General features: G+C 32.7%; 1 protein-coding gene across 2 annotated transcripts; it reads left to right on the top strand.

Moving 5' to 3' along the window:
• The first annotated feature begins 4588 nt into the window (after positions 1-4588).
• LOC149168848 (protein TIFY 4B-like) lies at positions 4589-7077 on the top strand. 2 transcript variants are annotated; one of them, XM_089426980.1, is made up of 7 exons: positions 4589-4952; positions 5044-5231; positions 5348-5616; positions 5749-5839; positions 5924-6116; positions 6208-6265; positions 6391-7077. In XM_089426980.1, the coding sequence occupies exons 1-7, from the start codon at positions 4829-4831 to the stop codon at positions 6722-6724; spliced, it is 1257 nt and encodes a 418-aa protein (XP_089283106.1). In that variant the 5' UTR covers positions 4589-4828; the 3' UTR covers positions 6725-7077. The 2 variants fall into 2 exon arrangements, with proteins under 2 accessions (XP_089283106.1, XP_089283107.1); XM_089426981.1 differs by having other exon boundaries at positions 4592-4952; positions 5354-5616; positions 6391-7073.
• Positions 7078-14177: the final 7100 nt, after the last annotated feature.

Below are 14177 nucleotides of genomic sequence, written 5' to 3'. Positions count from 1 at the left end.
GTTAGCACTAGGGACAGCGTTAATCCCTGCATATCGGAGCGAGGAAGACAAGGGCCATTAGCGCCAGTCTTGTAAATTGGGCAAAACAGAAGTTTTAGGGGAAATGGTGCAAAAGGGAATTGTTCTGCTCATGAAGAGGGACACAATGAGAGTTTCTTCATGAAGGGAGAGCATATAGGGTTCAATGTAGAGGTCCTCCAGGATCAAGAAATTCGAAGTACAGGGAAAGTGAGAAAATATTGTGTAACACCCGCCCCTAGAGAAAGTATATTGTATGAAAAAGTTTCACTTCTAGGAAGTTGATGTACCAACTAACCACCTCAGGGCCTACAAAATATCTTGGCAATTCATATTCTATGGTTAGGGTTTTAGACATCTAGGGTTCTTTCTTTATTTTTAAAGTCCGTTCTTTTTTCCTCTTGTGATATCTTTTGAGAATGCAAACTGACACCATCTCTCTCTATTTATAAATAACTACCACAATTCTAGCTAGTTTGTGTTTTATAATATTTTACAATTTCATTTATTAATAGAAGTTAGGTTTTCACCATATTACTATTCTTTTTGTTATGTTTCTTTGTGTGTGTTTCGTTTCCTTTACTTTCATTTCATTCCTTACACAAATAGGATTAGTTTGTATTATCCCTTGTCTATGGCTACTTGACCTTTGGAAAGCCTTCCCTTGGGAAGGGACATGACTATATGTTCATGGTGTTTGATAGGTTTAGCAAGATATCCATTCTTACACCTTGTAAAGAGACCACATAGGATCAGAAGCAACAACCATGTTTTTTGAATAGGTTTATGTGCATTTTGAAATACTAAGTACCATCATCTCAAACAAGTATACTAGATTTCTAAGTGCCTTTTGGACTACATTTTAGGAGAATATGGACACCTATTTGAAGAGATCTATAACTCTCCACCCATAGATATATGAGTAGATAGAAGCAGTTAAGAGGATGTTGGTTTAGCTTTTGAGGAGTTATGATCAGAAGATTCCAAATTCCTAGGATGGAAATCTAATCTATATTCATCACTCTTATAACAAATTAGTCCATACTTCTATTGGTATGTCCCTTTTTTAAACTTATTTTGGGTATTTTTTATCTTTTCCCTTAGTTGTTGTATATGGATAACAAGGAGGATTGAGGGAAAACATAATTGGAGAAGCATTCAAAGAAAATATTATTTTTGAAAGGATTAGGAAGATCCATTTGCAGGTGCAAATAGGCATTGAAAAATCATGGGAAAAGTACAAGGGGTGACATGATTAACAAAAGACAAAAAGATCATCCAAAGTGAGAGATATGGTTCAGTTATAGTTGAACAAGGAAATACTACAAGGTCATGGTAAGAAGACCAATGATCTATGTATGGTTCTTATAAGGTATTAGAGAAGGTGGTTGATCACGCTTAAAGACATACTCTACCCGATACATGTGAATTTATTCAACATTGGATATGGAGAATATGAAACTCTATTAGCCTCTCATGTTCACATAGGAAACTAAGCGAGTCTTACCTACCATAAAGGCCTTAGCTCTTTAAACTTAAATGGAGTTGGTAGAGGATACAATTTTGACAAAAATAAGTCCAAAACTACAAGATATGGGTAGCATGAACTTTGGTAGATTGGATTGAAAGGACAACCTCCATAAATGAAAAATGGTAGTACTATAGGTAGAAGATAGTGGAAAATTTTCTTCACCTCCTTTAGTAAAATCTTTTAGGGACCAAAAACATCCCTAAATGGGGAGATATGATTCAAAATGGATTATTATATAAGTTGTAATCCATATTAGTACTTTTTGGATGGAAAAATAGAGAATTTGGCTTGTAATGTTCATTTTAGGGGCATGTCCCAGTTTGAAGATTTGGGGTCTAAATCTTCTAGATCCATTTGAGGCAACAAATGGAACTTTTTAGGTGTCAAACTTTGTAAGAATATCTCTCAACCCATTGATGTTATTCTACACATTAACCTTCACAACAATTTGAAAATGACCTCAATAAGAGCTCATATGTGTAAGTTATGCTTCCCATAAGTTTAACCTACTTTATTGACCACCTTGATATGAGTGGATGTCATATCAACCTGTTACTCACACATGTGGGCCTAGCCACATGTGGTCTTTCATGAACATTCTAAAAGGTCCAAAATATTAGCATGACTAATTGAGGGTTAAGAATGAAAAAACCCTAACCTTAGACAACTGTTGAAGTATGTTAAATACCAACCACTAGGAAGAGAAGGGGGCTCCATTTTTTCGCATTAAACTTGTTCCATAATTAAGTAGAGCATCTAGGAGTGCAATTTGAGAGGATAATAAGGGGGGAATAATATTTTATAGAAACCATTTAGGCTACAATGTTAAATGAAACTCCATAGTAAGAGTCTCAATCTTTGTATTTGCATTTTCATAATTGAAGAAAAGAGAGTAGAGCATAGGCTTCACCTTCTAGTTGGGTTTTCTCCCATTTTGAGTTTCCTAGGATATATCTTGTGTTCATTTTACTATACTTTTATTTTTAAATTTCAATTATTTCTTAAATACAAGCATTAAGTTAGCAATAATTAATCTTGAATCTAAGGAAACAACTTGCACAATCTAAAATTTTAGAATATTATATAATTTAAAGGGATGAATTTATCTAGCAGAATATAATGACAATTTGTTGATTATGTTTTCTTGGCTTAGAAATACTTAAAAATAGTAAAATCTATAAATTCTTTGTTGCATACAATGACATAGGATCAAGATTTCAATCAACAATAAGTGTGGATCAAATTTCTCAACAAACATATCAAAGATTAGTATTTCAATATATATGTGGTTAAAACCCTCTCCCAAGCCAAAGTGGCCATTTGAGGCAATATATTAATGTAAAATAAGATAATTTACAAGTGCTCTCTCAACAATCCATCATTTATACATGATCATATGTGTTTTAAATAGAAATCATGGGTTATTTAGATGTTAAGCCACAAATAAAAAAGTATATCAAGGAGAAGACATACTATTGGATTACTTTTGTCTAAAACATCAATTTATATTAAAACATCACTAGGACAACCATATAAATTAAATGGTTGCAAAAGGTAGATAGACACCAATCAATAATAAGCCTCAAAAGACTTCAAGATACATCTCACGTTGCTAAAATTTAAAAACCATAAAATAAACTAAATTATAATTTTATTTTAAATTTTATAATTATTATTACCTATAAAAGACTTAATATATAGGTTAAACATATATACATTTAAAAAAACATGGAAGAAGATTCTTAATCATGGAGATTTAACTCCACTTTGCCATGGGGATTCTTAATCTATAAATATATTTGTTAGAATACCATGGATCAATACCATGGCTTATAAATATCACATTACCCAACACCTATAACTCAAACCACATGACATTTTTTTAATTAATCAATGTAATTAAAAAGGTAAAATAAGCATAACTACTTTGGAGATAAATCTCAATTATTGATTTGTGTAATTACTATGAATATTCTAAAATATTCCATGGAAAATAAATTTCTGCAATCCACCTAATAATTATTGGTATTTAAAATAAAAATTTCCAAAACTCTATTCCAAATTAAACATTTCTATCCATATAATTATAATTATTAAATTAAATAATTATGAAAATACATTAGATAAACCCATTTTATTTTAAAAACACATTAAATTTTATTTTAAAAACTGATCTAAAATTCATACATCTTAAAATATGCTAAATGAAAAATCCCAACCATCTAAAAATATCTACGCACTTTAAGCAATATATTCATCCAATAATTGATAGTGGAAGTTGATTCTTTACTCATCATTAAAAACATACACCATTCATTTACATGTGAGGAATAGTCAATCTGAATCATAACTGATGACTTAATGCAACAGAGCTATCTCAATGAACTAATAATATTATCATTGATGCTTTCACTAAAAAAGGATTGATCTTGAGTGCAGATGAGCAGGGTCTTTTGGGAAATGACTAATCCTAGCAAACAAATAAGATAGTTGAGGTGTCAACCTCAAAATAAACATACTTAGCAAGTGTAATGTGGGACACACCACACCTCTCCCATCCTACAAGTAGTCATACATCCACATTATAAAAGCAACTAGAGGGGTTATACCACATTCTCATATCATCCTCCCACCACAAATAATAATAAGGGCTTATTCTTAAGGTTACATCAACTTTTATTGACCTTTATACCAAGTACACTTTCCTATTAGTAGTAGGTATGAAGGGATATTTTTTGTATTTTTATTTTTAATAAAGAAGACATATAATGCTTATATTTATAATATATAGTCACATGTATTGAATTATTAATTATTATTTTTAAATGTTTTATATCATATATGTAAATTATAATATTAAGAAATTACAAAGAAGTTTTTTTTTAATAGTATTTTCAAAGTTTATTAAATTATAATAATAAATATTATATAAAAATCCTTGGAAAATTTTGATCCAATAATCCCTGGATGCTTGAGGGTACATATACCCACTGACAATACACGCTCATTTTATACGGGATATGTTCCCCACACCCCATCCATGCTTCTGTCCTCTGGCTGTGCTGTATTCCCCCCCTCGCTTCCCAGTCCACAGATCAATGACAGCACTCTTTTTGACAGGATGGAGAAGGGAAAGGATTCATCAACTCAAATCCAATCCAGTGCAGTCAAAAAATTTAAAACAATAAGGCAATGAGTTGATTAGATCTAAGGTCCATTCCCTTGTTCTCTGCTTATGCTGCGCACAGAGCGAGCAAAATAAACTCAGAAATCAGCAAAATGCGAAGCGGAGAGCGAGCACCAGGCTCTCGGCCGAGTCTCGACAAGCCGTTAGAAGAGCTGACAGAGGAGGATATCATCCAACTTACCAGAGAAGATTGCCGTCGCTACTTGAAAGAGAAGGGTTTGTATTCAATACTATTTATACTCATTTACTGCACTGCAAATCTGCTTCACACATTCTGAGGCATTTATGTTGTTTTACAATCAAACAGGAATGCGGCGACCTTCCTGGAATAAATCGCAAGCGATTCAGCAAGTTATTTCTCTCAAGAGCCTGTTCGAGTCAAAGCCGAACCAAGAACCGAAGAAACCCTCGAAATATAAGCCTGCGACGCTCCAGCTCGAAACCGCTAGGGATTCTACTTTCGATCACTCAACCGTCTCGCAAGAACAAACACTCGTAAGCATGATCAAACACCTTTCCATTCAAGCCTGTAAACGGGTCAGTGAATGTGATATTTATGGCCATTGTAGCCGTTGTCATTAAAGTTCTTGCTGAATTGTCTTTTAAGTAAGTTTCAGGGCGTTTCTTGGAGCAAAGATGTGCCTAATAAAGGCATATCAGAAAGGCAAGGTTTATGTTCAGATCCAAAGGAGGCAGCTGAGATTCCAAGATTAGGAAATAAATCCCCTCAGTCCATTGCAGAAGGTAGGCGATGTACGCAGGACAGCCATGGCCCAAGATCAACGCAGCCCTTTCTTGGATTGCCTGCAAATTTCAAGAATGATTGCAGTAATAGGCTGCAATTTCACACCTCAGAGTCTCAGTCTGATACAACATTAAGGTATTCATTTTTTCTTTTAGGAGACAAGATAGAAGTTATTTTACTTGGATTTCTTCATAAAGATGGATCTGATTGATTGAACATGCGGGCAATTGAATTCCTATCTCTTTCTTTTTGTTATCTCAAATGCAGATCGGAGGATTCATTTCAGCAACCGACGGCTCAACTAACGATATTTTATGCAGGAATGGTGAATGTGTATGATGACGTGCCTCTCGATAAGGTCTTTTAAATTTAGATGTTTGTTGTTTAACAGTTTGGATTGGGTATATATGTATCAGAATCAGTTAGTAGCCATTTATTGCAGGCACAAGCTATTGTGCGTTTAGCGGGCAACGGGAAGCATATACCTCCACCTCCGCCTGTATCCAATGATTTCGCTGTGCCGACTGGATATCAAGATGCTAGAAATGCCAAGCATTCTACAGCATATGCTCCAAGGCCAGCAATATCTGTGCCAGATGTCCTAGTCTCCCCAGCTCCCAGCGAGTGGCACAGCGGTAATTACAAAGTCTAAGAGGTCATGACAGACAAAAGCTTCTGTTAATGTCTAGCTGTGTTATTTTTTATGAGGTTTCTTGATTTTTGCAGAGCTTTCAAAGTCGAGGAAGGCACGCGTACAGAGATTTTTGAAAAAGCGAATGGACAGGTCTATGATCTTCCTTTACTTACCTGGTTCATTGGACCCTATACTGTAGACAGGTTAATCAAATTCTGAGAAGCTTTTAAAACAGTTTAATGGCTATTTTAACATTTGCTTTAGGGAACTTTCAGGGGTCGATTGAAGGCTGCTTCAGCTTCTGCTACTTCAAAGGCGCCATCATTTGATATGTATCTGCAAAATCCCCAATTAAATTTACCGACGCAGAGCGATAATAGGTCATTCCATTCTAGTTCTAGACTCTATGGTCAGCATCCTCAGCAACCCTTCAACCGACAAAAATGCAGTCAATCTAGTGGAAGTGAGACGTCATCTCCGACAATACCTCCACAGACCCCTTGCCGATCTTCTTCTTCCTCCCATGCTAAGGCTGAAGATCACATGACTTCGAAACATCAAAACGAAGGAGACAGTGTCAATACATGCAATGAAGATAAATGTTTCTAATGCCCCGTCTGAATAATCAGTCTCAGAGTATAATTTCCCCTCTCTCTCACATTTCTCGGATTTCCCCTCTCTTGAAGATCAACGCGCACTATTTCCAAAAAAAAAAGAGTAATATATTGCGCTTGAATTGAATCTGGTTTTTTTTTTTTCATTTTTCACTGTTTCCTTGGATTAAAACACAGAGGCGAGGGTTAAAAGTTGGTAACTTAAGAAATGTTCCTCCACAGCATTCGGTCGAAAACGCTCTGCAAAAAATTCACTCGGTCATTATTTACCTACACTCTTCCACAGCATTCAGTAGAAAGCACTCTGGAAAATTTGCAGGGATTCTTTACTTGACATATATTAGCGGAAAGGATGAATTCAGTGACGTCTGTTTGTCATAAGCTTTAAATCCGTCCAGAAAAGTTTAATTTAAATCGAATGCATCCCATGAAAAGGTTAATTCGTGTTTTTTTTTTTCTTATTTGAATTTTGTCAATTTTTAAAATTATATATTTTAAATAAATAAAACTAATGGATTTTGATTAGAAATTTTTAAAATTATTATGTGTTAAAGAAATAAAATTATTGTATAAATATATGTTGAGGATGAGGAGTAATAAGAAATTATTGAGAAAAAAAATTTGAACTTTATTTTTATGTTTGTTACATCAATAAAAGTATTTCAAAATTAGCATAATTTTAATAAAATTAAATTGTTAAAAGACATTGTTTTTCATGTTTGAATTTTTTAATTTTATAAAGTTGATAAGCTTTTTTATTTCACAAGGTTTTTGGAATTAATAAATGCCAAAATTCATATAACTCTGGATTGGTTTTCTGGTCTTTTTTTTCTTTTCTTTGGGTTTTTTTATTTAATAATTTATGTATTAATTTTTACACCTTAATTATTATAAAAATGAATAAAAATCTGTTATTCATAAGACTTAGATAATAGGATTATAAGGTTTTATACCAATTAATCTGGTTAATTCTGGAGTAAAATAAATAAAATTATAAATTGAATTAATTAATTAATTGAAAATAGATATAATTTTTTCATTAACTTTTATTTATATTTTAAATAGAAATTGCTTTGTTTCTAATATAATATAATTAATTTATAGGATTAATTAATTAGGCTATATAGTTATTACTCATTTATTTTTATTATTTAATATAATAATATTATTATATGTTTTTTTCTAATCTTTGATGATTAAAAAAGTTTATTGATTAATTTAGTTAAATGCATGCAATTTACACTTAATCGTAAATAGAAATAAAACTAATTATATGTCCCTCTCCATATCTCTTGGTCCTATCTGGTTACCCAGTCTAATGTAGTCGTTTCTTGGTCAAGTGTAGAGTTAGATAACGTGCTCTGGTCAAATGTTGCTATTCTGTGTCAAATGTAGCTGTTAGATATCCTGCTTTCTCTCTTTATACTGCACCCATGATCTAGTTCTTCAACTTGTCTTGATGATGAACCACACTTGTTGGAGCCGTTAGATAACGTGCTCTCTCTATTTATATTGCAGCCATGATCTGGTTCTTCAACTTGTCCTGCCAAATGAACCACACTTGTTGGTTCGAAACGCTTCGAAAAATGTATTATTATGTGATTTCCGCCGAAAACTCTTCTCAAAAAACTTGATATGGATCACAGAAGCCTAAATTCAACAATATTTGTATTATAATAAAATTATACAATATTAATATTTTTATTCACATGTACACATTTTCCATCTTTAAAAATGAAGTAATTTTTTTTTGTTATTGTTCACATTTGCACATCATCTCACATCAAGTGCTTTTTTCATCACATCTCTCTACATTTCATTTTGCAAGATTTCTCTTTTTTTTAGAAAATCTAAGAATATGCATGTATTTGGATCAAATTTTAATGGGATTTTCTATGTTAGCTTTAGCTTCAACATACAATATGCCAATATTTGCAACCATCACCTCATTCTACATTCAACAATCATCATTTCTTTTAACTTGAAATTACTTATTAAAAATAAAAACAAAATGGGAGAAATAATGATAAAAATCCTACACAACAACAATACACATAAACCATGACTCTATTACTTGGTTGGTAGACATGATAAACGTCAAAACATTTGTTCCATTATACATCTCACATTGTCCTAAATAAAAATAAAAAATCAACAAAGTTATAACTTTATTTTAAATTATTATTATTATTAAAAGAATTAATATATGACTTTAATATATATATAAATTTTGAAAAACATATAACAATATTCTTAACCATGGAGATTCTTAACAATACCATGCTTTATCAATACTACATGCTCAATATGACATGTGTTGATATGACATTTTTTTTAATTAATTAATTTGAGACAAATTAATTAAAATATCATAACTAACTCTTAGATAAATCTTAACCTTTGATGTGTGACTACTATTATGAATATTTCAGCATATTATGTGGAAGTTAAATTTCTATCATCCACATAATGATCATTTTTGGGCATATTCCATGGAAGTTAAATCTATACCATGCACCTATTAATTATTGATAATTAAATTAAAAATGTAAAAAACTACTCTAAAATAAATAAGCTTATTAGCATAATTAATTAATAAGTTAATATATATGTTCAAATAAATATAAATACATAAATATAAGACAATATAGATTTATTATTTTAAAAAATATTTATAGTATAATCATAATGTAGTTTCTCTAACATGTAAACATCTTATTTACAAATTTCATAAGTTTTTTTTAATATGAGTGAAAATCTAATAATATATTCTTTTATTATATATATATATATATAAATATATATAATTTGAATAAGACTACATCATTATTATATTCAATATATTACTATAATGGAGAATAATGACTTCACATCAAAAAATGTTTATCACCATAATAGAATAATGACTTTACATCAAAAAAAATATTTATCCAAAACTCAATAAACACATTCTTTTATTATATTTATTAATATGACAAAATATACATAATTCAATTTATATATATATGATTTATTGTTATCAATTTTCTGTAGGTTAAAAAACCCGTTCACCCATTAATTAATCTTGGAACAAAGAACTTGTTGCTGTTTTAACAACTCTATAATTTTTAAATAATTATTTATTTGGGCGAATTTTTTCTCACCTTCTATCATGGTATAACGGCTATATTAATTTTGGTAATTTCTTTGGAAGATGTCATTATCAAACTCTATTTGAACGAAATTATATTAATTTTGGTAATTTCTTTGGAAGATGTCATTATCAAACTCTATTTGAACGAAAAACATGATTACATTGTGATTAATGTTCACCATAATATGGAAACATGTATAGCACATCTCACCAACCTGTACGGAAAGCAAGCAAACTGATAATATGTAAGAGGAGACCCACCTGGTGCGAATCTCGTCAGATCGCTTCTGGTGTGTGTACTGTGTAGCAAAAGGAGGAGACAGATATTGAGTGAGCAGACCCAGTGGGAGCGTCCTACACTGGCAACCTATACCCATATGGCAAGCCATATTTACCAGTTTATCTAGCCATTAGTAATTAGTACGTGGGGCAGTATATTAATGTACTTGTTTCAATTTTATGGTGGTGGGCATATACTGCCTCCGCATATTTATGGCTGATAAATTGTCTACCTATATAGTAGAAATCATCTTTGTTTTATTTCTTGATCTTGCTTTCATTGCTAGTGTTGTTCTTAGTACATATGTGAAGTTTAAATGATTCACATAAAATATACAAAATTTTATATTAATGATTTTTAATTTGAGTGATCTAGATGGTGGTTTGGCATTTTATTTATTTGGGTTCAAAACAAAATTTTTGGAGACATAGCTCATCATAATAAAATTATTAATCTTCTCATTGAAATTTGAAAATTTTCAAATAATCTCCTGAATCCTAAATTAAACCATAAATATCCGATATATGTAGCTTGCGAACTATTACCTATATCCAGAAAAATTACTAATTCCCCATCTTCAAAAATAAATAAATGTCCAGAACCGTCAAGCTTACTTTGCGGGAAAGAATCAGATGAGAAAGGGTGCACAGGTGCAAGCTGAAAGTCGTCGCTGTGGGGACTAAAGTCATGCAGTCCTCACAAATCCTAATCATTCTCCAACCTTTGAAGTGACATATGATGTCAACTTCAAAGGGCGTGCTACAGTGCCCAGGATACCTGACAATTCGATTAAAAAATTTACCGCTGGCTGTTCCATGCATTTGGGGACACATGTCAGATATGATGAGGTGAGCCCGGTCACATGGTAAGGAGCACAATAGGACCACAGCCTGTAGTGACCTGTATGGCGGTGGCCAGGCCTTGCAACTCACAGCTGTCTCTCTCCGCGTGAAATGATTGGAGGCACCCCCTACACCTTGTGTCCTTCCCTCGTTCTCACCGCCCGCGGTCCCCTTCACCCACCGGCACTTACCTGTTTTCGCTTCCGCACGCCTGGAGCGTCCTCATCTCCCTGCTCGCTCGCTCTCTCAGCTTGAAATTTCAATTCCCACCATTCCTGTGATGTACGCCCACAGCTATTTTGGGTACAATAAAGTGCAATGATGGAGTGTGAGTGGGGAGCAAAAAATGGGAAAATATTTGTAGTGTGAAAGGCGAGTTAGGTATACGTAGTGTTGGTATGATGTATGACATTTACAAATAAGATAATAATTTCTACATTTATCATATTTTTCATTATCTTAAATGTGAAAATAATATGGTCAATGATAAATAATTTATTTTACAATTTTTATTCATTTAAAACAGTTGTATGAGTTTTTTAAATCTGAAAATGTTGGGAATATGGATATAAAATTTATAAGAAATGTTAATTTGGAAATAATATTATTAAATATTTAAAAATTATATAAAATAATGTGAATTATAATGACAATACATTTTAAATTTTATTTTAAACAAAAATCAATTTATGACACTCCAAGTGTTTGCTAAAATGGTTGCTTATTATTTATTTGTTAATATATTAAAGTTTATTTTTGGTATTAATAAGTGTATGTTGGAAAGATATATTTAATAATAATGTGTGGAAGTGTCGATTTTCGGTTTTGCTTTATAAATTTCATGGTTTCTTTTATCCTTGTTCCACAAGAGGCGACTTTGCTCTCTTTTTTAACTAGATCGTTTCAGGAGTTTATAATGAGTCTAGATCTACTAATATTCCTCGTCAATTTCCTCATCTTCAACATCCTTTTGATAGAGCAATTGGATGAAGTGGGGTTTTTGGGTTTGCAACAAAACCTCTAGTGGTGCATCGTGGCAAGTTAGAAATCTAGAGCATTGCCTACTAAAAGCAGTTTAAGATCCAAAATATGAGGTTAAATCTAGTAAGGTCAGAGAATATATCCAATATATGTAGGATCATGCTTTGATCTACAAAATTATTGGATTATTGCCCTATGAAAAGGCTTTGATTGGGTAGATCTGAAATAAATGCAACTCCCAGGGTCAAATAAAATTGGAGTTAGGGGCCAAAGGTTTTTTGTAGTCATTTTCTCTAGCTTAGAAAATAGATCGAGAGCTTTTGAAAGAGGGTCATTTTTTTCCAACATTACAGGGTTCTTCATGTGATTTTGGAAGGAGTAGTATAATCCAGAGGAGGATTTCCTTGTCAGCCAGTGCAAATCCATCTCTTTTCTCTCCCCAAAAAATATTGGGAGAAGGAAACCCTTGAAGGAATCGGTAATGTCCTCGACAACTTTTTCAAAGTATCAAAGGCTACCAAGAGAGGAAGGTACACTTCATATGAATGGATATGTGTTTATATCAATATCTCCTAACCTTTTTCAGTCTCCATAGATATTTACTATCAAGATAGTGTTTGGAAGTAGTCTATAGATTATGAATAAGTTCCCTTTGGATGCAGACGTTATCATCAATATGGGCATCTTATTAGCAACTATCTGATGAATACCAAGTAAATGTTTAAAGAAAACCCTTCTTAAAAAGAGCTAGCTGATTTGGGAAAAATCCCCCAAAGAAGCAGAAATTTGAGTCCCTAGAGCACCTCAAACACTGACTAGATCCCTACATCTAAAAATAGGCTTAAGTCTCTCTCCTGTTCGAAGGAGTTTCTAGAGCTACTCAACATTCAATCAAGTACTGCAATTAGCGTAAGGTAAATCCCAGAACCCTACAGAGGTAGTGCAAAAGTCACTTGAAGAACACAAATAAAATCCATTACCACAGGAGATGATTAGCTCCCCTTTGGAAGACGATGAAGCAAAGTGCCTACCAAATGATATGGGTCTGGATGATCAACAACCGATTTCCCTTATAGAAGCATGGCATGGAAAAGATGTGATAAACATGCTAATTCACAAGGCTAGTATTTTGTATAAGGCCTATCTTTGAAGCAAGAATGGGATCGAGTTCCTCATAATCTAGTCTTGGGGTTTAGACAATGGATTTCAACGTGGTCTCTGAGTAAGACAAAGAAGTTAAAAAACGAGGTCGTAAGAGTAATAAGGCACAAATCCAAGAAGATGAACAATTAGTCAACTCAAGGAAAATCATGCAAATGTCAGAGGTAGTTTCCCCCTTGAAATCTTAAATCCTCAAGGATTTTTCTATGTTGTTGATCTGAAAAATAAACTTTGATCATCCTCTTACACTTTGCAAGTCTCATAAACTTGGCTCTTTAAAGGTAAAATTAGTTTTGCAACCTCTTCAAAAATGAGTGGTTAAGTTTTCACATGAACTTAAAAGTGAAACAAATTCATATGCAACTCAAAATGATAATCATGTAGAGAAGAAACCAGCGAGTGATAATGGAGTTCACCCCTCCTGGGCTACGTCTCTAAGCCCTGCTCCAATGGCTAGGCCGCTTTATTGATCTCAGCAACAAATGAGCATATTACAAACTATTGACTCTAGAGTGGCACTATTTCTCCTATAAAGAAACATTCTCCTACAAAGAATTCTCACTCAAAAATATGACTCCTTACAGTAAGTTATGATTATGTCAATAGAAAAAGGACTCTCTCACAATAGGTCCTTGTACTCCACTTGAAATAAAAAAGCATAAACATACCACTACTTCACAATGAAGTGTTGAAAAGGGCTTTTCCCATAAGCACACTAAAAAAAGACTGAAAAATAGTTTCTCTACTTAAGTAATAGCTACTGCAGATGTAACTGGAAGGTTGGAAAAACCTTGTCTAGGCTCTTTCATGCTCAAATAACCCTACATCTAGACTCAAAAATCTATCTGTCTCTATCACTAAAGGACTTGACTCTAAAAAATTCCAACATACAGTGCTCAAATTAGAAATCTTATATTTCTATTGAGTTCAAAATACTCAAAAACCCCTGTCTAGGCTCTTCTTTAGCTCAAAAATACTGAAAATACATCAAGTTATGCCTCCTGGAAGTTTTTCCTACTAACTATCCTGCAAATTGGAAAAACTGGCTATC

Source organism: Pinus tabuliformis, chromosome 4_2 (genome assembly GCF_031772625.1).
Source record: "Pinus tabuliformis cultivar Carrire ecotype Pingquan chromosome 4_2, CPIR1, whole genome shotgun sequence".
NCBI classification, from domain to species: domain Eukaryota; kingdom Viridiplantae; phylum Streptophyta; class Pinopsida; order Pinales; family Pinaceae; genus Pinus; species Pinus tabuliformis.
This window is presented reverse-complemented; position numbering and strand designations above follow the sequence as displayed.